This window comes from Microcaecilia unicolor, chromosome 3 (genome assembly GCF_901765095.1).
Source record: "Microcaecilia unicolor chromosome 3, aMicUni1.1, whole genome shotgun sequence".
Classification (NCBI taxonomy): domain Eukaryota; kingdom Metazoa; phylum Chordata; class Amphibia; order Gymnophiona; family Siphonopidae; genus Microcaecilia; species Microcaecilia unicolor.
The window spans coordinates 234,696,002-234,722,166 of NC_044033.1; the positions used below are offsets into that span (position 1 = coordinate 234,696,002).

Sequence of the window (26,165 nt, forward strand, 5' to 3'; positions counted from 1 at the left end):
AGAAAGACATTGAGTCAAGTCTCCTGAATGATCACTGAAGGACCGGCAAAGAAATCACCTGGTTCACATGAAAGTCTGCAACCACTTTAGGCAAAAAGGATGGCACCGGCTTCAGCGAAACCTTCTCCTTGGAAAAGGCCAAAAAAGGCGCTCTACACGACAAAAGCCTGTAGTTCCAAAACCCTTTACCCAGACGCAATGGCCACCAGAAATACTGTCTTCAGAATAAGATTCTTGCAACTGAACGTCTCCAACGGGTTTAAAGGGAGATCCCACAAAAGCCTCCAGAACAAGATTTAAATCAAATGGAGGAACCAACGGACACCTAGGCGGACAAATCAGCTTAACGCCCTGCAGAAAACGAACCACATCCGGAGAAGAAGCTAAGGACACCCCCTGAACCTTACCTATGAAACAGGCCAACGCTGCCACCTGTACTTTCAACAATGACAGAGCAAGACCCCTTTCCAAACCATCCTGCTAAAACACCAACACTTCCGGGATAGAGGCGCACAAAGGGCGTAAATCCACATCCTGGAACCAACCTTCAAAAATCCGCCACACACGGACATAGGCTAAAGAAGTGGACCGTTTACGCGACCGTAACATAGTGTCAATGAATCTGGAAGAAAAACCTTTCTTCCTCAACCTGTTCCTCTCAAGAGTCAAGCTGCAAGCGAGAACAGAGAGGGGTCAGGCATCACTATCTGACCCTGTAACAACAGTACCGACTCCACTAACGGGCGTGGACCCTTCACCGCCAGATGCACTAGATCTCCGTACCACAGCCAACATGGCCAATGTGGCGCCACTAGGATTACCAGGCCAGAGTGTCGATCGATTCACTGCAATACCCAACCCACAATCGGCCATGGGGGAAACACAGAAAGCAACTCCTAAGAAAGCTACGGAAGTACCAAAGCGTCGATTCTTTCGGACTGGGGTCCCTCTGCCGACTGAAATTTCTCCCCTGGGCAGCTAGCATGCTCAAACACATTCAAGAGGTCCAAAACCCGTTTACAAGGACCACTATGAAGCTATGGTTCAAGACACACCCCATTTATTGAAGAATAAGACATGAGACATATGAATAAGTATGTACCCGAGCATGTTTCAAAGATGGGAAAGACATGGTCTTCTCTATTTTGGTCAATTTATAGGAGATGACCAAATTCTACATTTTGGAATGTTACAAGTTCATTATCAACTGGTAGCTAGAGATATTATTCCTTTACCTTCAAGATAAACATTTCAGTCAGGTAGAACCATAGCAAGAGGTGGAGGCCTTAAATCAGCTTTTGAAACTTTAGTGGGTGAACAAGTTGGTAGGGGTTATATATCTTTTGTTTATCAGCTGCTCAACACCTTCGATAAATGGAAGGGTAGCCAACGGGGGGCATGGGAGAGGGATCTAGAGAGTTAGCTGAGGAGGAATGGAGAAATGTCTCAATGTGATCTCAAATTGTCAAATGCAGCTCAGATTATTGAGAACAGTCTTAAGGTACTGGTGAGATGGCATTACTCTCTATCTAGACTGAAAGCCATTATGAGGAAAGGGGATGGTTTATGTTGGAGAGGGTGTAGTCGGAGGGCAACATATACTCACGTCTGGTGGGAATGTCCTAAGGTCCAGAAATTATGGAAGGAGGTATTTGCATATGGGCAATAGTTACTCGAGACTCATATACCGAGTATTATGGAAAATGCTCTACTAAGTGGGAGAGTGGAAGGGATAACAGGAGTTATGGATAAATTAATGCTATTGGTCTTTTACAGCAACTCGACTGTTTATTGCCTCACATTGGCATATACGGGCCATGCCAAAACAGACTGTATATTATATGCAAACGTTATAGACTGACTACCTTAAAATCTAATAAATGCAAATATCAAATGTGGGGCGATTCCTCCAGTTGGAAGGACAATCTGAGTTTTGGAGAGGGGAGTAAGGGGAAGGGGAGAGATAAGGGATGGGGAGGATCTATTTTTAGTTTTTCATTATTGGGAGTGGCACTTTGTTGTGTAACAAAACGTACACTTATTCTTAATTTTTTTCTGTTAAGCGATGCTGTCAGTTATTTTGCTAGAAAATTAATAAACAAAGTTAGAAATGGCAGTCGCAACTTCCCGTGGCAGCCTCGTGAGACTGTTGCAGGAGACTGTGGCCGTCATTTTGGAACTGGGAATGACATCATTACGATAAACTGCATTATATACTGTGATTTGCACATTAACCTATCAGCAACACAAAATGTCCATGACTAAGTCAAACTGAACCATGTTCATCAGACATGTCCCTCCACAACAATGCTGAAGCCTCTCCACCTCCAGCAGCCCTTTCAACAGTACAGATTTCTGAACCCCAAAACACTCTAGGATGAAGGGTTTTGCAGACCTGATCCCACCCCTGGGATACCCACCTCTATCCGTGCCTCCTCCATTTCCACAGGAAGTTTAATCTGTCCAAAGTAGGGAAATAGACAGTGGAAGGAGAAGAGGAGAAGACAGACTTTTATTCCGCCAGCGCTGAATTCCCGAATGGTCTCGGCTGACCTTACTAAAGATGTGCAAGAGGAATTTTAGACTTACTTGTTACAGAAGGGTAAGTCTGTTCAGACACCTGTGATTCAGGATTTTCCATGAAGGGCAGATCTTCCTCTTGCTTAATACTCAGTGATAACACAGATGTTACAACTGGAAGGTCTGTGATGAGAAAACAAATTTACAAGGATTCAACAAGTATCTGAAAATACTAAATCAGGAAACATGTCCAAATGTTTGATGTTAATGACCAATCTCCCGTGATCTAAAAATGCAAAGCTCATTAAATCCAAAACATTTACTTACAGTTGGTGGAGTCATTTAGATTTTCTTTTCCCTCCCACTCAAATTGTTGAGTGAAATATTTCTCATCTTCCTTTTTAATCTTGAATATAACATCCGGATTAACAATTGAATAGCCTGTTGATAAGAAGTAGGAAAATTACTTTGAAATTGTATTTATAGAATCCCTCAGGAGGTTCCCTCCGCTTCACGTTTTGATGGAGCAGTGTGTGATGTGTGCACGGAGGTGTGTGTATAGATATCTTAAGACATATGTATTTGTGTGAGAAAACTTGGAGAGAAGAGGCAGCAGTGGCCTGACACTTGATTAAGACATAGAGGTTTTCTGGTACAGAAATTTCTCTTCATAGCTCTCCTAGGTGGAGGCATTGAAGGTGCCAATCTTCTGGTTACCATTTGGAGGGGTTGCATGTTGTACATTATATTTGACTAGAGTGCAGCTGATATGTGATGATCTTATACAGAAGTCTCAGATGAAATCTTACAGCACAGAGCAGCATCTTTTGCAGATCTGTAGCAGTGAGGTCTTTCAGAGGCTCCTATTGCATATGGGATAGCATCAGAAGCCAGGATCTAAATTTCAGGTGCACATGGTATCTAGTTACAAAAAGTAAGGAGATTGCATTTTGCTACAGCGAATGGTTGTCAGCAACGTTCCAGGGATCAGGATCACTGCACGCTTCCTTCTGTGGTTTCGGCGGCGGTCTCTCTGCTCCACGTGCCACAGTGGTTGCTTTGGTCGTGTCCGCTCCGGAGATGGCTGCAGACTGCAGCAGTGGCGACCATAGAGACGACAGTTCGAGTGGACAGGAGGGAAGAGGCTGGTTTAAATCTTTTTTGAAAGATAGGAAGTTCTGTGTGTTCGAAGGAACAGAAAAATCGGAGTCTCTCTGTTTGACAGGTGTTCCACCAGGCTCCTGTCTTTCAGCGGTGTTATTTAATCTTTTTCTTTTACCTTTATGTACATTGTTGAGATGTTTGGGGGTGTAATACAAGTTGAATGCTGATGACATACAGTTTGTACTGCCTGTCGAGAACTCGTTTGAAGATACTTTTGTTAAATTGAGATTTTACCTTTCAAAAATATTGCAATGGATGGAAGGAAATCGTTTGAACATTTCAAAAACTCAGATACTTTTCCTCTCTGGTACAAAAGGGGTAAATTGTCCTAAGATTTTTAACATTGACTCTGCTAATATCCCTATTGTCCATCAGATGGAAAAATTAGTCCTTACCTGAGGAGGCCAAATGGGAATATGAAGGCAAGCCTCCTTGAGATCGAGGGCGGTCAAAAACTCTCTTGGCTGAACCACTGCAATAACGGAGTGGAGGGCTTCCATGCGGAAGTGACGTACTTGGAGCGCCTTGTTTACCTTTTTGAGATCCAAGACTGGCCAGTGCGAGCCTACCTTTATGGGAACCACAAAGTATATGGAATAACGGCCCTGCCCAAGCTCTAACTGCGGAACCAGCCGAACCGCCCCGAGTTGAAGTTGTCCAAGGTTTGTCGGATTACTACTACTACTACTTATCATTTCTATAGCTCTACTAGATGTACGCAGTGATGTACACTTGAACATGAAGAGACAGTCCCTGCTCGACAGAGCTTACAATCTAATTAGGACAAACAGGACAAACAAGAGATAAGGGAATTTTAAAGTGAGGATGATAAAATAAGGGTTCTGAACAAGGTTAGAAGTTAAAAGCAGCATCAAAAAGGTGGGCTTTTAGCTGAGATTTGAAGACGGTCAGAGATGGAGCTTGACATACCGGCTCAGGAAGTCTATTATAGGCATAAGGTGCAGCAAGATAAAAGGAACGGAGTCTGGAGTTAGCAGTGGAGGAGAAGGGTGCAGATAAGAGAGATTTACCCAGTGAATGCAGTTCCCTGGGAGGAATGTAGGGAGAGATGAGAGTGGAGAGGTACTGAGGAGCTGCAGAGTGAATGCACTTATAGGTCAATAAGAGGAGTTTGAACTGTATGCGGAAACGGATAGGAAGCCAGTGAAGTGACTTGAGGAGAGGGCTAATATGAGCATAACGACACTGGCAGAATATTAGTTATGCAGCAGAATTTTGAACAGATTGAAGAGGAGAGAGATGGCTAAGTGGGAGACCTGTGAGAAGCAAGTTGCAATAGTCTAAGTGAGAGGTGATAAGAGTGTGAATGAGGTTCTGGTGTTACACGAAAAGGTTACAGTTCTTAATATGATATTTAAGAACAGGTGCTTCAGCTTTTAATGAATGTAAGTCTTTATTCTGCAGATGTGCTGGTGTCTGTTGTCTGAGGTAGCCAGCAAATCGTTTAGCAAGCAAATGGCCTCTTGTTTATGATTTCCTCTGAGTCCTATTGTCTTCAATAGCTGGATTCACACCTCTCCAGCCTTTCTGTCTTTTGGTGTTTTTGATCTCTTGTTCTTCGGAGATGTCTTGATGAGCCTTCAAGTACCCACCCAGCCAAGCTTTGGTTATCAGTCCTTGAGGTGGGAGGGGGAGAGGAAGTTTAAAACCTTTTGAAACAGTCCCTGTATTTGTTTTTGAATAGCCTTTTGTTCCAGAGGGAGGAAGGGTGGGGGGGAGATGAAAGCCAGGCTAGTTGATCTGCTTCTGTCTCAATAAGTCTTTAAAGCTGTATTTTTATATTGGTATCTGATCCAGCAAAATCAATAATTCTGCTACACATTTCAAAAATTCTGACAATTAAACTCATACCATTACACTGGTAGTGTGCTCAGAAAGGAAAGGGCGAATTTTGGTGATATTATAGAGAAAGAAATGACAGGTTTTAGCAGTCTGTTGAATATGTGCCGAGAAGGAGAGGGAGGAGTCGAAGATGACCCCAAGGTTACGAGCTGATGAGACAGGAAGGATGAGAGTGTTATCCACATAAATAGAGAATGGGGGAGGAGGAGCGGTTGGTTTAGGGGGAAAGATAAGAAGCTCAGTCTTGGTCATGTTTAGTTTCAGATGGCGCTGAGACGTCCGGGCAGCAATGTCAGACAGGCAGGCTGATACTTTGGCCTGGATTTCGGCTGAGATTTCTGGTGTGGAGAGGTAGATCTGGGAGTCATCAGCGAGTACCAAGGGAAGAAGTATAGATGGAGAAAAGAAGAGGTCCCAGGACAGATCCCTGAGGTACACCAACTGACAGTGGGATAGAAGTAGAAGAGGACCCACTAGAGTATACACTAAAGGTACACTGGGAGAGGTAAGAAGAAATCCAGGAAAGAACAGACCCCTGAAATCCAAGTGAGGACAGTGTATCAAGGAGCAGGCTGTGATCAACAGTGTCAAAAGCAGCAGACAGATCGAGAAGGATGAGGATAGAATAGAGACCTTTGGATCTGGCCAGGAACAGATCATTGGAGACTTTAGCAAGCGCTGTTTCAGTTGAATGAAGGGGGCGAAAGCCAGATTGAAGTTGATCAAGAATAGCTTGAAATGAAAGAAAGTCAAGGCAATGGCGGTGAACAGCACGTTTCAAGTATCTTGGATAGGAAAGGGAGGAGGGAGATGGGGGCGATAGTTGGAAGGACAGGTAGGGTCCAATGAAGGCTTTTTAAGGAGTGGTATGACTTTGGCATGTTTGAAGGCATCAGGAACAGTCGCAGTGGACAGTGAAAGATTGAGGATATGACAGATAAACGGGATGACAGTAGGAGAGATAGTGTTAAGTAGATGGGTGGGAATAGGATCAGAGGAACAGGTAGTTAGTTTCGAGGAGGAAAGAAGATGTGTAGTTTACTCTTCAGTGATTTCAGAAAAGGAAGAAAAGGAGGCAGGGGTTGGAGGGTTGAGAGAGTGGACTAAGGGAAGGAGAGGTGTAGGTGACCTGGTTGAGAATTCAAGTTTAATCTTGTGAACCTTATCATGAAAGAACTCAGCCAGAGTCTGGGGGGAAAGTGAAGGGGGGGGGGGGGGGTTGGAGGTGAAGGCACTTTGAGGAGAGAGTTCAATGTGGCAAAGAGAAGACGAGGGTTTGAGCAAAGAGAATTTGTCAACTGGATGTAATAGTTCTGTTTGGGTGACTTGCATGGGGACTCGAGAAAGCAATCTGACAGAAGATGAGCAAACTCCAGTTTGAAACCATTTCGGATGACCTCCAAGACTCATTCGTCGGAAGTTACCCTGGCCCATTCCCCCAGGAAGAGGGACAAACGGCCCCCTATAACCGGCAGGGGATGGACCAGGGCCCCATCATTGGGAAGCTCTTGCCGCTGGCTGAGCTCGCGAGCCTGAGGCGGGAGGATGTCGGTCTTCACGAAAGGGTTGGGGCTTCGGAAAGAAACGAGGCTTTTGGAATGCACCAACCCAGCCTGGCAAATAACACCTAGTGTCTCTAAAGCGAGACCGCGGAACAATAGGCCTCAAGGATCTAGGCTTATCTTCTGGAAGCCGCTGACCCTTGGAGACCCCCAGGTCTTTCATGATGTTTGCCAATTCCTCTCCGAATAACAACTTCCCCCAGAAGGGCAATTTTACCAGGCGGGATTTAGACACCACATCTGCTGCCCAATGTCGCAGCCATATCCAATGGCGGAAGCCCTCAGAAGATCATAAAGCAAATCTGCCTAGTAAATGAGGCCGGACTCCGGAGCCGGTAAAAAATTAACCAGCTCTTCTGTTGAGGACGCTTTCTGGACCCACAACAGGCATGCCCGAGCTGCATAGGATCCACACACTGATGCTTGCAGACAAAGGACTGCCACTTCGAAAAATAACTTCAGTGAAGATTCCAGCTTCCTATCCTGAGGATCCTTAGGGGCTGTGCCACCCTCCACTGGAAGAGTGGTCTTCTTGGTAACCGTCGTAATTAACGAATCCACCGCTGGGAGTGGGTAAAGCCGTCCCATAGCCCGTGACACCTTGAGGCCACTATCAGGTGTGTCCCATTGAGCTCAAATAAGAATTTTCATGGCCTCATGAATATGAAAAGACCTAGAATGGCACTTAGTGCCAAACATTATGGAAGGAGAAGGATGAGGAGACACCGCCGACAAGTCTGGAGAAAAAAATATTCAAAATTTCTAATGCCCAGATAATCAAAACAGGAAGTTCCTCCCTCTGGAACAAACGTGCTGCAGTAGGGCCAACCCCCTTCTCTGGCTGATATGAGTCTTCCATGAATTCCTCGGATCCAGAGGAAGAACCCCCAGGACAGTGATCTTCCTCCCCATCTGAAACCTCCTCCAACTCCATAAACTCCAATCTAGGCCGCTTGGTCAAAAAAGATTGAGAGAAGGCAAGGTGGGGGTGGGGGTCAGCCTGAGAGGGCAAAGAAGAGGCTAATGGACCCCCAGCGTGCTTTAAAAGCAAGGCCTTGTGCATTAGCACAACAAATTCTGGCGAAAACGGCTCAGGTACAGAGGCACTCACCGCGTCTGAAGTGCCTGAAAGCTCTTCACAGCCCGAAGAGGGAGCTGCCGAAAAACTGTCCAGCGCCATGCTGTCCGAGCGCAGGAACACTGAATAAAATGGCGCCCGCCAGCACGCACATCACTACGGGCCTGTAGCTTCCTGCTAAACTAGCACCTGATGCTGACCCGCCGTCAGCCTTGCCCGGAGGAGTTAAAGCGCGCTCCGTATCTAACGCGGTTCGGCGCAAACAAGACTCGCATTCCCCCGACGCTGCTCTCCGGCTCTCACACCGGGAACAGCGTTTCGCAGCCTATAAAGGCACCGACATAATGCAGAACGCCGAAGCATGGTCCCTCTCCCTCCCCCTCACCGAACTACTGTTCTAGAGAGAAGTCCTCCACAGCACAGAAAAACACTCAGCTTAACTCAAGGCTGGTTTTTTATTAAGGAGGCAGGAGAGACAGCCAGCTGGATTCTAGTAACAGACACCAGCAGTGGGGGGGAGGGGGGGGTTGGGTGGAGAGAAGGAAAGACCTGGCATCATCAGGTGTGCACCCCACATGCCCAGTTCGGGCCTCAACCCCAGTCCAGGCTCAACCAGATCCTCAGAGAGTACTAGGAGCCAGATCCACCCACAGCTGCACAGATATGACCATCCACCTGCTAGATAGAGAGAATACTGAGGTGTTGTTGGCTGCACATGACCACATATAGCAAGCCTCTGGTGTTCTCTCTATCTCCACCTGCTGGTAGGGGGACATAACTCACAAGTCTCTAGATTGATCTGCGGGATGCTATGGAATAGAAATTTGGGGGTGCAACTTGACACTACATTATCTATGAAAAACCAGGTTGGAAACATAATAGCAAAGGTATTTTATAAATTAAGAATTGTACGGTGTATTAGATCACTGGTTTTTGTCGAAACTTTTCGTAAAATTGTTCAGTCTGTAGTTTGTCCACTGTTAGGTTACTGTAATGGTTTGCTAATGGGGATTACCGGTAACACGCTAAAGGCACTACACGTAGAAGTAGCTCAGAACGCTATAGCCCTAATGATTAAAGGAGGCTCTCGTTATGATCATGTTACTCCAATTTTGAAATCACTGCATTGGCTCCCTGTAAAATTTCGCATTGAATTTAAAATTTCATTGCTAGTTTTCAAAATATCGAATGGTAATATTTCACCAACTCTTAGTGCCACTCTAAGATATTATCGACCTACTGGCTCTCTAACATCATCTCAGAAACAGCTACTTGACATGCCTTCATCAGGTTTATTTAGAAGAATGTAGATCGTCCATTCTCTACATCAAAGGTCCGAAATTATGGAATGCTTTACCCATTGAACTTCATTCAATACAAAATGTGGACTAGTTTAAATAAGCATTGAAAACTCACTTATTTCTTCAAGCTTTTCGTTCCCCTGATGTATAAATTATTTTAATACCATATAAATTTTAATCTGCTGTATGTTTGAATTGTAGAGTTTTTTGTATAGGTTGTTGTATAATGAAATAACTTTTATTGCTTTGTTTTTTTATAATTTGTATGTGATTTGTTCCCCGCTTAGACTTTTAAAGATATAGCGGGTTATAAATAAAGTTTTATTATTATTATTATGATGATGCACTTGTGTGGTAGATGACAGAGAAACATATTTACCTCGTGACATGAGGATGTCATGAATCTCCTTGATGACCTTCTTGTACAGCTCTTTCTGCCTTTCTCCCAGTATGTCCCAGTCCACGTCCAAGAAATAACCAGTGACATCCTTGAATGTGACCAATGCCTAGAACAGCAAACAGGACACCCTATGTCAGAGTTTCATTTTATTTCTTTAAACATACACCTATCAACATAATTCTAGATGGTTTACAAGAAACATATGTAATAGTTCACATATAAAGAAACAATAACAGAAACAAAAGATCTTTCAAAATAAAAATGGGAAAGTAGAAGAGAATAGCCAAGTCTTTATCTTTTTTCAAAACATCAAATAATGCTACACATACCGCAACTTCAAGAGTAAACTGTTCAAGTTGTGTACGTCATAATAAAAACACACACTGTGTCATGGAAGTTTTATAACCCACAGCACTGCCAAGAAGAACGAAGGTTTCCACAAGGAAGACGTTTAAGTTATGTGCGACATTTTACTGGTGTCCAATGAGACTCTCTCAGAATGGAAGAACTACGCGTTAAATGGGAAAAGCTATAAACTAGATGCTGCATATGTAAATGCCTAGAATACTAACATTTCAGCGTGTATGTGTCCTGGTACCTGCATAACTGCTAGCAGGGAGCCTAAGCGCTATTGTTGCGTTCTCGAGGGCCTTGGCATTCTGTCAGGTCCTCGCAGCAGGACTGGAGTTCGTGAGCCCTTGGGCCACTGCCAAGGAGCGGCAGCGGCAGGCAAGACCATCTTGGGACTGGAAACACAGAAGAGCAGTACTGGAACTCTGGACTGGAGTAGTACAAGGCAGGCAACTAGAACAGATGAGACAGGAACAGCTTCACCTGCACCTAGCCACCGTTCCTCCGGAGTTGAGCTCCGAAGTGCAGGCGGCCGGTAGGACTTGCAGGATAAAGCAGGAACTGAAGATCCAGAGGACCCACCCTGGGTCTGGGATACACGAGGGCGACAGGGCACGGAACTAGACTCAGACAGTGTGCTGCTGCACAGCCACTAGCAAGACCCAGAAGACAGACCAAGGAACACAAGGCGTACAGAAGCTAGCAGGAGCAAGGACTAGGGCAGCAACACACTAGGCAGAACAGGGATCCGGGAATACCCACAGGGTAAACCCTCTAGCTAGGTGGAGACAGGATACAGGAATAATCACCCAGGAAAACATACTAGCCAGACAGATACAGGATTCAGGATATACCCTCAGGATATACAAGCAGGGTAGGCACACAGGCTAGGCAAGGCAGGGTTCAGGGTAAAGAGAGCAAACCAGGAATAACAGGCCAAGGATCTTGGGCAGGCAGCACAGCAAACAGAGTAATCAGGAAGAACAGGCCAAGGGTCTGAAGCCACAGCCGTTCCACACACTGACTGGGGAACTCACAAAGGCTGAGGCTTCGCATACAAACAGAGAACAAACCCAGACAAAAGCTTCACCCCAACCCAGGGTAAGCCAGGAACATAGGCTTCACCCCAACACAGGGTAAGCCTGGAGCAGAGGCTTCACCCCAAACACAGGGTAAGCCTGGAGCAGAGACTTCACCCCAAACACAGGGTAAGCCTGGAGCAGAGGCTTCACCCCAAACACAGGGTAAGCCAGGAAGGACCCACAGTCCACAGACAGACAGTGGCAGGGAAGACCCCCCATGGAAGGACAACAGAGACACAGACACAGAAAGAAACTGGGCTAGAACCCAGAGAGAGGCTAAGCAGTAGTGCAGCAGACACTTTACTAACCTGACCTGGCCTAAGAGCATAACACTTATGCAAAGGCCCTGACTTCAAGCACCGCACTTCCTTATGAAGGCTCTCACAGATGAGTCACCAGCAGTAGGACAGAAGCAGGAAGTACACTGACCCCAAAGAGAGGCTTGACACACATAGGAAGTGAGCCCACAGGAAAGACAAGCAGGAGCCATCTTGGAAGCTGGCACAGAGCCGGTGGCAGCCATCTTAGATGCTGGCTCCCTAGAGAGACATAGCCAAACACAGGTGAGGTCTAGTGAAGCAATCAGATTCATGCTGGAAGCAGCCAGCATACCAGGACAGAGAAAAGACGAACACAAACACAGACAGAAGCCAGCAGAGCTGCTGACCCCCAGAAAGAAGGTAAGGCTGAGGGTGGTCACGGCCACAGACGTGACAGCTATTCTGCAAATACCAAATTACATAGCGTGTACTTGCAAGGGATCAACACAGCAACAGACAGGACTAAGCATGTGACTTATAGAAAATCTCATCTAGGTGTCTGCACTTACGCCAGCTCTATGGCTGGTAACATTGAGCATCTAAATGTGAGTCGTGCCGATCTCAGGTTAAGCCAGTATTGTATAACGGATCCCAGTCACTTAGAATCTGTTTTGGAAAGGGATCCTACTGCTCTATGTCAGGCAAACCTAAATATACAATATTACAATAATCAAATTTAAGTAAAAATCAGCAATTCAGTCAACATAAAAAATCATCTGACATACTAAAGATGAAGCAGCAAAGTAAAAAAAAAAAATACATAACAAAACCTGTGGCCAAAATATCAGCAGAGTCTAGAACTATTCCTAGATAACAGATTTGATTCTGAATTGGAATAGGTTCAAGAAAGGAGGGTAAAGACAAAAATGCAGAGAAGAGCACAGCTGATCAGTAGGTACCACCATCATCTCAGTCTTTTAGGCCATTCTGACCACACTGTGCTGAAATCTCGCTAAAATGCTCAACTATCTGTGACTGATGAGAACCAGGAGACTTAGAAAAAAGTGCAGTTGATAATAAAAAAAACTGACAAACAATATTCTGTCACAAAAGATCACATAAAGAGGACAAATAGATGTCAAATAATATAGAAGAAAACACAGAACCCCCCGAGACCCCCCCCCCCCCCCAATACTAAACCACTGTGATTGGCATTGAATATCCAGTTTATTTTTAGCTAGTTTCGACTTAACTGGCCGATATTCAGTGCTGACCAGTTTAGTTGAAACCTGTCAAAGATATTCCAGCTATTCACGTGGCCAAATATGGCTGCCAGAAAGCTATATAAATTAATATCCCAATAAATAAATATTGTGCGAAATAACCAACTACTACTACTAATAATAATAGCATTTATATAGCGCTACCAGACGCACGCAGCGCTGAACATTTGACATAGAGAGACAGTCCCTGCTCAAAGAGCTTACAATCTAGGTAAGAAAGACAGACAAGACATTACAGGCAAGGGGGTGGAGGAGTGGCCTAGTGGTTAGGGTGGTGGACTTTGGTCCTGGGGAACTGAGGAACTGAGTTTGATTCCCACCTCAGGCACAGGCAGCTCCTTGTGACTCTGGGCAAGTCACTTAACCCTCCATTGCCCCATGTAAGCCGCATTGAGCCTGCCATGAGTGGGAAAGCGCGGGGTACAAATGTAACAAAAAAAAAAAAATTACAGGGTAAAGAGGAGCAGGGGAGGAGGAGGGCAAATGAGTAGCGGCTAGCTGCTAACTTTCAGCAAGTCATGGCCGGCCACGTCCCACTGAAAATTTACAGATAGCCGGTTATTGGGCATTTATCTGGCCAGGTGCTGATCCTGGCCAGTTCAATGCTTTTGAGTGTCAGGGGGAGAGAGTCTAAGTGTGTGAGTGAGTGTATTGTTGCTATTACCAGTCTTAAATCTGTTCAGGAAGGACAGAGATGGCAGAAAAGGGGGAGATTTGTCACCACAGGCTATGTTCGTCAGCAAATGATTCACCCTATACAACAATTAATTTGCAGTTCAGTGAGAAAAACACAACATAAAAGCATAAAATATACCAAATAATCTTAATGCCCTTATATTACTTTAGGTATTCGTACTCTCTTAGCATGTTTGAATAACTAAACAATTCACCAATATTGAGATGCAGGCAGCAATCTAGCAGTAAGATGTGGCACTTAATTCAAAAGACTGGATAACACCCATGTTTGCTTATCTCCCAGCTGGTGAGAGTTCACATGTGTGTACTCAGTGCAAAGAGCTCCTGGTTCTTAAAGAATGAGGCTGATTTGTCAAGGCTAGAGTACCAGATTTGGAAGCACTGAAGCAGACACAGAGGTATATAGAGGAGACCAAACATGGACATAGTAGAGAAGTCCCATCTCTAGTTTAGCAGCCTCTGTACTATCTTGGTAGCGAGATCATCTAAAAAGGAAAACATCACTTTGGTGAGGCAGAAATGATCCAATAGCCAGGATCTTGCACTGAGGATATGTCTTCAGGAGCTTCTGCTAGGGAGGGAAGGGAAAGGATGGCGTGAAGGAGTGAAGGAAGCAGATCTCACACATCACCTAGATAAGATTTTAAACAGTGATGGGGAGGAGCCAGCTGTCTTGGTACCTGTGGGTACCAAAAACATAGAAAAGTGTGTGAGGGAAGTCCTGGAAGTCAAATTTAGATAGAAAGCTGAAATCCAGAAGCTCCACAGTAACATTCTCAGAAATATTCCCTGTTCAACATGCAGGACCCAAGAGATAGGCAGAGCTCCAGAGTTTCAATGTGTGGGTGAAACAATGGTACAGGGAAGGATTTAGATGTGGGGAAGGGGAAGCATGTTCCAAAAAGATGCTGCACCTTAACCAGGGCAAAATCAGGCTGTTTAAAAGGAGATACAACAACTTTTAAACTAGAATATGGGGGAAAGGAAAGCTGACAATTGCTCAGGAGCAGATGGACTGAGATTAGTTATCTTTAAAGGATACTATCAGAACAGGGAAGTAAGGGCACCTCGATAGGGAAATTGAAACAAAGGCAGAGGTAAACCAGATGCCTTCAAGGGAAGAGCAGATGGAAAGTGAACACTGCTAACTATCCCTGTCAACTACTAAGCAAGTTGTAAATACAGTACGGACAAAAAACACACTTTGAAATGTCTGCATACAAATCCTAGAAGCCTGAAAAATAAGACGGGAGAGTTAGAGTATATTGCACTTAGGGCCCTTTTATTATGCCACGGTAAGGCTACTGGGGCAATGGCGTATGGCAATCTGGCTCTATCGTCGGGCACACCATTTCCAGGCCAGATTATTTTTTGGGGGTGGAGCAGCGAGGGCAGTAGTAAAAGAAGGTCTCAGCACATGGCAAACCAGTGCGCTGATATCACCACAGGGCTCCTGATCTGTGGAAGGAAGATAACCAATGGAACACTCTGATAGCAGGGTCCAAATTATATCATCGTGACAGTGGATTAAACTGGATGGTGGTAGAACTATATATTAAAGAGCAAATTGGGTGAAACAGGATAAAAATTAAGCAGGAAACAGATTGCAAAGTGGATAGAGAGAAGTCATAAATAGTGAGAGATAGAGGGAAGATTATAACAATTCATAAAGGATGAAAGACAATCCAGCTTATAATCGAACGAGAAAAACGCCCAAGTTCCGACCTAAATCGGGAGATGGACGTTTATCTCACAAAAAAGAATAAAGCGGTATAATCGAAAGCCGAACTTGGACGCTTTCAACTGCACTCCGTCGCGGATGCGGACAAAGTTGACGGGGGCGTGTCGGAGGCGTAGTGAAGGCGGAACTGGGGCGTGGTTATCACCCGAACAGAGATGGGCGCCTTTCGGCGATAATGGAAAATAAGAATGCGTTTGTAGCTAGAATTTAGGGCACTTTTCCTGGACCCTGTTTTTTCACGAATAAGGCCCCAAAAAGTGCCCTAAATGACCAGATTACCACCAGAGGGAATCGGGGATGACCTCCCCTGACTCCCCCAGTGGTCACTAACCCCCTCCCACCAGAAAAAAATGATGTTTCACAACTTTTTATTTTCACCCTCAAATGTCATACCCTCCTCCCAGGCAGCAGTATGCAGGTCCCTGGAGCAGTTGTTAAGGGGTGCAGTGGACGTCAGGCAGGTGGACCCAGGCCCATCCCCCCCTACCTGTTACAATTGTGCTGCTTAATGCTTAGTCGTCCAACCCCCCCAAACCCACTGTACCCACATGTAGGTGCCCCCCTTCACCCCTTAGGGCTATAGTAATGGTGTAGACTTGTGGGCAGTGGGTTTTGAGGGGGATTTGGGGGGCTCAACACACAAGGGAAGGGTGTTATGCACCTGGGAGCTCTTTTACCTTTTTTCTTGTTTTTGTAAAAGTGCCCCCTAGGGTGCCCGGTTGGTGTCCTGGCATGTGAGGGGGACCAGTGCACTACGAATCCTGGCCCCTCCCACGAACAAATGCCTTGGATTTATTCGTTTTTGAGCTGGGCGCTTTCATTTTCCGTTATCGCTGAAAAGCAAAAACGCCCAGCTCACACATTGTCGAATAAAACATGGGTGTCTATTTTTTTTCGAAAATACGGTTCGGTCCGCCCCTTCACGGACCCGTTCTCGGAGATAAACGCCCATGGAGATAGACGCTTTCGTTCGATTATGCCCCTCAATAGGTACTAAAGAAGATGAAGGAAAGAGAGAGAAACATGGGTTAGGCAGGGGGAGAATAAGAGACAGAAGAAATGAAAAAAATAAAATAAAGAACACAAATCAAAGACGAAAAGTAAAAATAAAAAAAATAGAACACAATGAGGGGCATTTTCGAAAGGGACGACCAAGTTTTTATTTGGACATCCTCGCAAAACGTCCCCATCCAGGGGTGGGGAAATCCATATTTTGGAAACAAGATGGACGTCCATTTTTTGTTTCGATAATACAGTCAGGGACGTCCAAATCCAGAAATTTGGTCGTCCCTAGACTTGGTCGTTTCTGATTTTCAGATATTTTCGAAACCAAGAACGTCCATCTCAGAAATGACCAAATGCAAGCCATTTGGTCATGGGAGGAGCCAGCATTGGTAGTGCACTGGTCCCCCTGACATGCCAGGACACCAACCTCGCACCCTAGGGGGCACTGCAGTAGACTTCATAAATTGCTCCCAGGTACATAGCTCCCTTACCTTGTATGCTGAGTCCGCCAAACCTCCCCCCCCAAAACCCACTCCCCCCAACTGTACACCACTACCATAGCCCTAGATGTGGGTATAGTGGGTTTGTTGTGGTGGGTTTTGGAGGTCTCGTTTCCTCCACAAACGTAAAAGGTGGGGGGAGGGGGGCTGGGTCTGCCTGTCTGATGCACTGCACCCACTAAAACTGCTCCAGGGACCTGCATACTGCTGTGATGGATCTGAGTATGACATCTGAGGCTGGAATAGAGGCTGGCAGGACATATTTTGAAAGATGTTTTTTGAGGGTGGGAGGGGGTTAGTGACCACTGGGGAAGTAAGAGGAGGTCATCTGGCCACTTCAGGCACCTTTTTGTGCCTTGGTCGTAAGAAAAACACAACCAGGTAAAGTCGTCCAAGTGTTCGTCAGGGACGCCCAAGTCCTGCCTTCGCTACGCCTCCGACACGCCCCCTTGAACTTTGGACGTCCTTGCGATGGAAAGCAGTTGAAGACGTCCTAAATCGAGCTTCGATTATACCGATTTGGATGTCCTTGGGAGAAGGACGTCCATCTTCCGATTTATGTTGAAAGATGGACGTCCTTCTCTTTCGAAAATGAGACTGATTATCTACACAACAAGAGTTAGAAGTCAGAAGCTGTGATTATAACACCTCATTCTCACTATCCCTGGTCCAGAGGAGGCATCTTTCTTATAGGAAAAGTTTGTATCACCTTATTACTAGCTTTAATCGAAGCTTTTTCACATGCTTCAGGCAGTTCCTCACATCTGCCTGTGGTGATCCGATTTCCTGTTTCCTCAGATCCCTGAGGCTCAGTCTTGAATTCCTCTTGCTCAAATCGGATTAAAATGTCAGGCTTGACATTGTGGGAACCTATTATAGGAAAAAAGACAGCAAAATATGTTTGTTTTTTTAACGATACCACAGAATTATTCACAGGCACCTCCAAGGGTACTGCTGTACTGATCATCAACAGAAATATATTCTAGAAATACCCCGATATTTTCATACTGTGGTGAGCAACTCCTTTCTCAACAGCTACTATCAGCTGCATTATCCACACTAGTACTGCATAAATATAATGGAAATGTCTGTCATCACGAGGTTTTTTTTTTTACAGTTTTCCATCTAATCTAATTTCTATATAAATCAGATTTGTTGGACAATGACAATTGGAAAACTGGTAAATCATTCTGAGGTAGTTATTCAGCTGGAGGCAGTCAGGGGCAGGGCCGTGCTGACACGGTAAGTGAGGTAAGCAACGCAGGGGGGCGCCGACCTCTAGAGGGCGCCACTCACTTGCAAAATCTTTTACCTGAAGTTGTGATTCTCCTCTCTCCCCTGCCCTTCCCGCGCATCAGAAAGTGAAGGTAGCCCAGCAGTGCTGAGACAGACACGCTGCTCTGCTAAAGCTGCTTCAAAGAGTACAACCAGCAGCTATTTATGGCTTTGGTGTGTGAACAACTTTCATTCAGGGTGAGCTGGAACAACATTCAAATTAAAGAGAACAGGTTTGGAGGCAGGTGTGCAAGTGAGACTGGGGAGAAATAAAAAATAAATAGTGTAATTGTTATCTGTAAGTGGTTCAAAGTTTTTGTTTTTTGAGCTTGTACACTGAGAGGAGGGCATGACTGCAATGATGTGTACATAATTATCATAGCTACAGCTAAAATCCATTTAATTGGCTGAGCTTCAAAGAGGAAGTTTACCTGACGTATAGTGTAGAATAGCTGGTAAGTAAAAATCTGCTTTTTTTGTGTGTTTGTTTTTATATAAAACATTCTGCTTGGATAGGGAGAGTTTGTGATATTTGAAAATACATTTTGCTTTAATGAAATTGCTAAACTTTAGAGTCAGAGACTTATCAATGAGGGATACATACAGTGGAAAGGAAGCCCTGGAAACAGAGTTAAGAGGACAGATACCAGCAACAGAATCAGATACTAGGCCAGCATGATCAGAAAAAGAAAGTCACCAGCCAACAAAGGTAGAAAAAAATCGTTTTATTTTCATTTTAGTGTTTGGAATATGTCCACTTTGAGAATTTACATCTGCTATCTTATTTTGCAATGTATAGCAGTCTCCAAGAGACTGGGCTCCCAGTGAGCCAGGGAGGTCAGACTGTGTAAATGAGATGAAGAGACCCCCCCCCCACTGTAGCAAAGACAGGAACATGCATAATCAAAGCTTAGGTCTCTGCAGTTACAAGGGCTGGCCATTCCTAATTATGCTAATAGTTTTTAATAGGCTAAGTCCCACTGAAAAGCCTCTGTATAAAGGCAGTGCTTTCTCTGGAGAGCAGTGTTAAGAAACAGCAGGAATTGTGTTTATAAACTGCTTTCCTGTGTAAGCTAATTTACAGTTTTCTAGTATATGCTTGACATTGAAGGATGTGGTAGACCCTTTTGTCAGGTCTGGCTGGGCCTGTAGTTTTCACTCTAAAGGAAAGACAGGTAGCAATGGAGAAACATCTAATGAAGAAGCGAGACGGGGGGGGGGGGGGGGGCACCAACTGATAGTCTGCAGGGGGGCACCAGAGACCCTTGGCACGGCCCTGGTCAGGGGTTTTAGCCACTTACAACCATAGGCTGAATTAAGCCCAGATAATTAACACCAGGCCATGTCCAGACACCAGGATTGAATATACAGGTAAGTGTGGTTAATAGGACAGTGCCCGGTAATCTCGGCACATAAAGTTAGGACAGCAGGGGGGATATTCAGTGACACTATCCAGTTAAGGGCCACTGAATATCTGGGAATGACCAGCTCAGCGTGGTTTAACTGGGCAGGAGTCTCTCCTGACCAGTTAATAAACCCTTTTTAAAACTGGGCCTTAAGATTCTGTAAGACAGAGTGGGAGAGGTCTTCAGCCCCAGTTTTTTTCCCCTCTAAATCCCTATGCATCTCCTTCCTTCTCCCACCCCTCCATCCATGTCCACCATTTCTCCTCTCTTTCCTCCCCTCCACATGCATCTCTTTCCTCTTTCTTCCTCTCCATCCATGTCTAGCATTTCTCCTCTCTTCCCTCCCTCCATTCAGGTTCAGCATTTTTCCTCTCCCCCTCCCCTCCATGTCCACCATTTCTCCTCTCTCCTCCCCCTGCTCTTCATCCATGTGCAACACTTCTCCTGTCTCCTCTTCCCTCCCCTTCAACTATTCTCGTTTGTTCTACAATTAGCCCTTCTCACAATAAATGTTAAGTCCTTAATCTCTTATTGATTTGTCTTGAATAGATTCTAAGCTTTGTCTCTTATGTGCCTCTGTACAATACTGTGTACGTCTAGTAGCGTTATAGAAATGATAAGTAGTACTACTAGTAGTAGTATTAACGCTGCTGCTCAATCACACACCCCAGCAGTACCTGCTTTACAGAGAGGAAAATGGCTTCTTATCCCACCAGTTCTGAATTCCTAAATAATCCCGGCTAACTTTAGTAAGAGGTGCAGGAGGAATTTTATACTTACTCGTTACAGGAGGATAAGTCTGTTCAGATGTCTCCGATTTAGGAGGATTCATCAAGGGGAGATCTTCATCTTCTTGTTTAACACTGAGTGAGACCACAGATGTTATAATTGGAAGGCCTGTTAAGAGAAAACACACTAGAAGGATTCACCAAGGATATGATAATACTAAACTAGGAAATGGACTTTAAGTCTCCAAATGTCTGGAGGCTTTGATGTGAAAATTCAGAGTCCTTCAAATCCAAAACATCTACTTACTCTTCATGGGATCATCTGGGTTTTCTTTTCCCTCCCATTCAAAGTGGTGCATTAAACATTTTTCATCTTCCTTTTTTATCTTGAATATAACATCAGGATTAACAATTGAATAACCTGTAAATATGTAGGAAAATTTAATTTATACGTAGAAGCCCTGGGGAGGTTCAATCTGTTTCCTGTTCTGAACAAGCACTGCACAAAAGTGTGTGTGTGTGTGTGTGTGTGTGTACACACAGGACTAAGTTCTGTATATGGTGCCAAAAATATGATGCTGATAAAAACTAGAGCTAATCCCTATTCTAATAACGGTTCTCAGAGTTAGGCGTTGTTTATAGAATAGTGTTTTGCACAGGGATCCGCAACCAATTTTGAGCATGAGGATTTACACCCACTGAAACTTGGTTTATATTCTTACATAGAAGTTGTAGTTCTCAGCAAGAGGGGTCAAATTTTTGTTATACGGAAAAGGGAGACAGACTGTAGCTGGTCTTGCATGAAGCCTCCAGTTTAAGGTAAACATTTTTTTCTTACAGCACAGAGCAGCATCTTTTGCATCAGAAGCCAGGTCTCAACTTCAGGTGCCCACGGGACCTGGGACTTTTCCAGCTCTGATAAAATAACAGCACCCATTCCATTAATGTGCCTGTGTGGTAGATGATAAAAAAAAGACATATTTACCTCGTGAGATGAGGATATCATGAATCTCCTTGATGACCTTCTTGTACAGCTCCTTCTGCCATTCTCCCAGAATTTCCCATTCCACTTCCAAGAAATAAGCAGAAACATCCTTGAACAAGGCCTGGAAAAGCAAACAGGACAACGTCAGTCACAGTTTCATTATAATGTTTATCTTGTTGGGTAGACTGGATGGACCGTGCAGGTCTTTATCTGCCATCATCTACTATGTTACTATGTTTCTGTAACAGACTTTGATATATGACCTCAGTCAGTAAAATCAGAGCTCCAGTACATTATAGTATGAAGTATATAGTACGAGTTCTGTCCCCTTAAATCTCCATTACTTTGAACAGACTTCCTGGTCCTTACACTGGAAATCTCTCATGTTGACTGATGCAGCAGTTGGAAGGAGGCAGCAACAACTGAAGATGTGGGAGATAAAGAGGCTGGTGGGTTAGTGTAAGAAGGTTGGAGAAAGAACAGGAGATGATATGACGTCACAAAGCTGAAACCGGTTTCCCCCAGTAGCCGTCATATTGGTACACCCAAAACAAAGTAAACAAAACTTAAAACTTTAATTAGGGGGTGATGGCTTACCTGAGGCAATAGTGTGAGGTGGAGCTGCCCTCTCCCGCTGTTAGCTTGCAGAGGGAGGAGCCTTCCTGTGAGGGAGAGTCAGTGCTGACTCCAACAGGCACCCTATTGGACACCCACAGATATCGAGAGTCCTGTTGCCTTGAAAAGAGTTGCACCACAGGTGAGGCCGCAGGGCACGTCAAAAGGGGCGTGCCGTAAGGTGCATACCCTGCCCCTTGGGAGTTTTGACTCTATAGTATAATTCTCAAAGGGGAAGCGTAAAGTGAAGCCGAAGACATCGACTCCAAGTGTCCCGGGTCCTTTCTTCTGGACCATCAATTAATCAGGTATTCTTTCCCCTTGGAGCTTTTTGAGCTCTCCGGAGCAGATCCCACCTCTCCCTCCCTTTTCCTGTCAGATAGGGGTTTCCCAGGTGGTGCCCCTTCCTCAGGCTGGAGGTTCAGTTGCAAGAAGCAGTTTCATCGTTAACTTTTGTCAAATTACCAACAGCTATTCAGGCACCTACCCCAATTCACTAGCCTTCAGCTATTGAGGATCAGCAGGAAATGACGTTAAGAGATTTGTGGGATTCAATTCAACGTATGGAGTGTATGTTCAAGTCTACTGTTTCTCAGACTGCAGTTTTTCTCAAGTGGCGGTATATAAATTGGAGAATGTAGATTCTAATACGCAATGTTTAGATAAGAGTGTAATGTTGAGAAGCAAATATATTTATTAGGAAAGGAAAAAGAAAATGTTATAATGCCCGTGACTCTGGGCAAGGCACTTAACTCTCCATTGCCCCTGGTACAAATAAGTACCTGAATATACTATGTAAACCGCTTTGAATGTAGTTGCAAAAACCTTTGCATCACTCCATAGTGCGACCGCACCTTGAATACTGTGTGCAATTCTGGTCACCACATCTCAAAAAAGATACAGTGGAATTAGAAAAGCTACCGAGAAAGGTGATGAAAAAGATAATAGGGATGGGACTACTCCCCTATGAGGAAAGGCTAAACTGGCTAAGGCTCTTCAGCTTGGAGAAGAGGCAGCTGAGGGGCGATATGACAGAGGTCAATAAAATAATGAGTGAAATGGAACGGGTGGACGTGAATCACTTGTTTACTCTTTCTAGAAATACTACGACTAGGGGACACACAATGAAGCTATTAAGTAGTAAATTTAAAACAAATGGGAGAAAATATTTCTTCCTCAATGTGTAATTAAACTCTGGAATTCATTGAAAGAAAATGTGGTAAAAGCAGTTAGCTTAGCAAGGTTTTAAAAAAAGGTTTGGATAACTTCCTAAAAAGTCCATAAGCCATTATTAAGATGGACTTGGGGAAAATCTACTGCTTATTTCTAAGATAAGCAGCATAAAATCTATTTTACTGTTTTGGGATCTTGCCAGGTATTTGTAACCTGGCTTAGGTACTGCTGGAAAACAGGACACTGGGCATCATGAACCTTCAGTCTGTCCCAGTCTGGCAGCATTCATGTGCACTTCCCCCGCTCCCTTCCATCCATATGCATTTTCCCCTCTGCCTTCTCTTCTACATACACTTTCCTTCTATCCATGTGCAGAATTGTCTCCAACCCCATTCCCTTCCTTCCATGTGCATTTCCTCTCACCTCTTTCTTTTCCTTCATGTGGATCCCTCACTTCACTTCCCTTTCATCCATATGCAGAATCTTCCCCTCTCCCTTCCATCGATGTGCAGTTTCTCGCCCTCCCCTGTTCCCCCCTAGGGGTCCCACATGCCTTCCTACCACCCACTGCTCCCCTCCTCACAGGCCTACAGATTTGCAGCATTGGCAGGTAGGGTCGGCAGTCTTGCTCTCTGCAGCTGGCCTGAAGCTTTCCCTCTGCTGCCTCCTTCCCACATGGAAACAGAGGGAAGGACCCTGGGGCTGGCTGTAAACAGCATTGATCTTTTGCTTAGCTAAGCTGAATATTGTTTTAATAAACATATAAACTAGACCTACTGCTTCACTCGACACAAGACAAATAAGGAGAGAGAAGAGAAAGCTGGAAAAGCAGCACAGAAATATTTTCCTTTTAGTGCTGGAACCCTGTGTGCAAGAGGAGAGAGACAATAAATTTCTTACCTTATCAGGAACCAGGGTAGACATTTCCCTGCTGTTTCCCCTCTGAATTCTGCAGCTGCTGGGATGGATTCAGGCAAATAAAACAGGTTGATTTTGAGCTGATTCCAGGTCTCAGATAAATTCTCTCTGCAGATCTGAGAATGGGTCTTGCAGAGATTTCCAGACCCCAGAGACAGTTTTTGCTTTTGTTCGGAGTCTTTTTTCCCTCTTTGCAGCTCTTGTCTTGCAGACACTAGACAAAGAAAGGACAGAGCATATTCAGAGCTCCTCCTCCTGGTGTGGTCAAGGAAGTTTGATTTATAGCAGCTGGCATGATGTCACAAGGCTGAAGCCACTTCACCCAAGGAGGTTTTCATACTGCCAAATGCAGCCACCGCCATCTTGGCACACCCAAAACAATGTACTTGATAGGATGACAATCTCTGTCTACTGACTTCAAGTCAGATAATGGGTCATATATGCTTCTTGTGTGAGGTCTTTCTGAGATTTCCTACCTCCCGAGTCCTCAAAGTGTACATAAGTACATAAGTACATGAGTAGTGCCATACTGGGAAAGACCAAAGGTCCATCTAGCCCAGCATCCTGTCACCGACATTGGCAATCCAGGTCAAGGGCACCTGGCACGCTCCCCAAACGTAAAAACATTCCAGACAAGTTATACCTAAAAATGCGGAATTTTTCCAAGTCCATTTAATAGCGGTCTATGGACTTGTCCTTTAGGAATCTATCTAACCCCTTTTTAAACTCCGTCAAGCTAACCGCCCGTACCACGTTCTCCGGCAACGAATTCCAGAGTCTAATTACACGTTGGGTGAAGAAAACTTTTCTACGATTCGTTTTAAATTTACCACACTGTAGCTTCAACTCATGCCCTCTAGTCCTAGTATTTTTGGATAGCGTGAACAGTCGCTTCACATCCACCCGATCCATTCCACTCATTATTTTATACACTTCTATCATATCTCCCCTCAGCCATCTCTTCTCCAAGCTAAAAAGCCCTAGCCTTCTCAGCCTCTCTTCATAGGAAAGTCGTCCCATCCCCACTATCATTTTCGTCGCCCTTCGCTGTACCTTTTCCAATTCTACTATATCTTTTTTGAGATACGGAGACCAGTACTGAACACAATACTCCAGGTGCGGTCGCACCATGGAGCGATACAACGGCATTATAACATCCGCACACCTGGACTCCATACCCTTCCTAATAACACCCAACATTCTATTCGCTTTCCTAGCCGCAGCAGCACACTGAGCAGAAGGTTTCAGCGTATCATCGACGACGACACCCAGATCCCTTTCTTGATCCGTAACTCCTAACGCGGAACCTTGCAAGACGTAGCTATAATTCGGGTTCCTCTTACCCACATGCATCACTTTGCACTTGTCAACATTGAACTTCATCTGCCACTTGCACGCCCAATCTCCCAGTCTCGCAAGGTCCTCGTGTAATCGTTCACATTCCTCCTGCGACTTGACGACCCTGAATAATTTTGTGTCATCGGCGAATTTAATTACCTCACTAGTTATTCCCATCTCTAGGTCATTTATAAATACATTAAAAAGCAACGGACCCAGCATCATCTGTGTAGAAAGTAGATAACAGGCAGTGGGTCATACAGGGAGAACACACCAGGGAAGTGATTTAGGACCTAAGGCACAGAAGTCCCAGGAAAGAGACGCTTCCTATTTCCAACTCAGTCAAAATTACTGAGGTGGAAATAGCCAGTGATTCACAAAAGAAATCGCATGCAAATGAGCTGCATGAACTTTTATTGTGCAGCTGGGGTACAGAAAATGCAGTGCTTTTTATGTAGAAAAAAAGGTGCTGCTACTCACTATGGGGGGGGGGGGGGGGGGGCGTCACCACATATGGCTCCATCCATATGATAACCACACCCACATTAGCCACACCCCTTATACCAGCTATGGTGCATATAAACAGACATCATCATTGAAAATATTATAGTGGTATAGGAGAAAAAAAATAACGTGATTTCTTTCATTAGAAATAATCTCTGTAAGCTGCTACAGCTCCAGTATGCCCAGTGCAAAATAAGACAGCAGATGTAAATTCTCAAATTGGACATATTTCAAACACTAAAATGAAAATAAAATGATTTTTTCTACCTTTGTTGTCTGGTGACTTTGTTTTTCTATCCATATTGGTCCCAGTCTCTGATTCTGCTGCTCTCTATCTGTTCCCTTAACTCTGTTTCCAGAGCTTCCTTTCCATTTATTTCTTTACTTTCCTCCTTTCTTCTTCATTTCTTGCCATAC

At 44.6% G+C, this 26,165-nt stretch overlaps 1 protein-coding gene across 1 annotated transcript in view; it reads right to left on the reverse strand.

Annotated features, from left to right (window-relative positions):
- The window catches only part of LOC115466380 (zinc finger protein 675-like), a 182,614-nt gene extending 158,486 nt beyond the window's left edge, over positions 1 to 24,128 (reverse strand). The window contains exons 1-7 of the mRNA XM_030197577.1: positions 23,889 to 24,128; positions 21,201 to 21,321; positions 20,523 to 20,636; positions 20,268 to 20,384; positions 17,516 to 17,676; positions 9,868 to 9,994; positions 2,869 to 2,961 (exon numbers count right to left, since the gene is read on the reverse strand). Of these exons, the coding sequence (XP_030053437.1) occupies positions 2,869 to 2,961; positions 9,868 to 9,994; positions 17,516 to 17,676; positions 20,268 to 20,384; positions 20,523 to 20,636; positions 21,201 to 21,321; positions 23,889 to 23,912 (757 nt within the window). The 5' untranslated portion in view covers positions 23,913 to 24,128. The remainder of the gene's footprint in view (positions 1 to 2,868; positions 2,962 to 9,867; positions 9,995 to 17,515; positions 17,677 to 20,267; positions 20,385 to 20,522; positions 20,637 to 21,200; positions 21,322 to 23,888) is intronic.
- Positions 24,129 to 26,165: the final 2,037 nt, after the last annotated feature.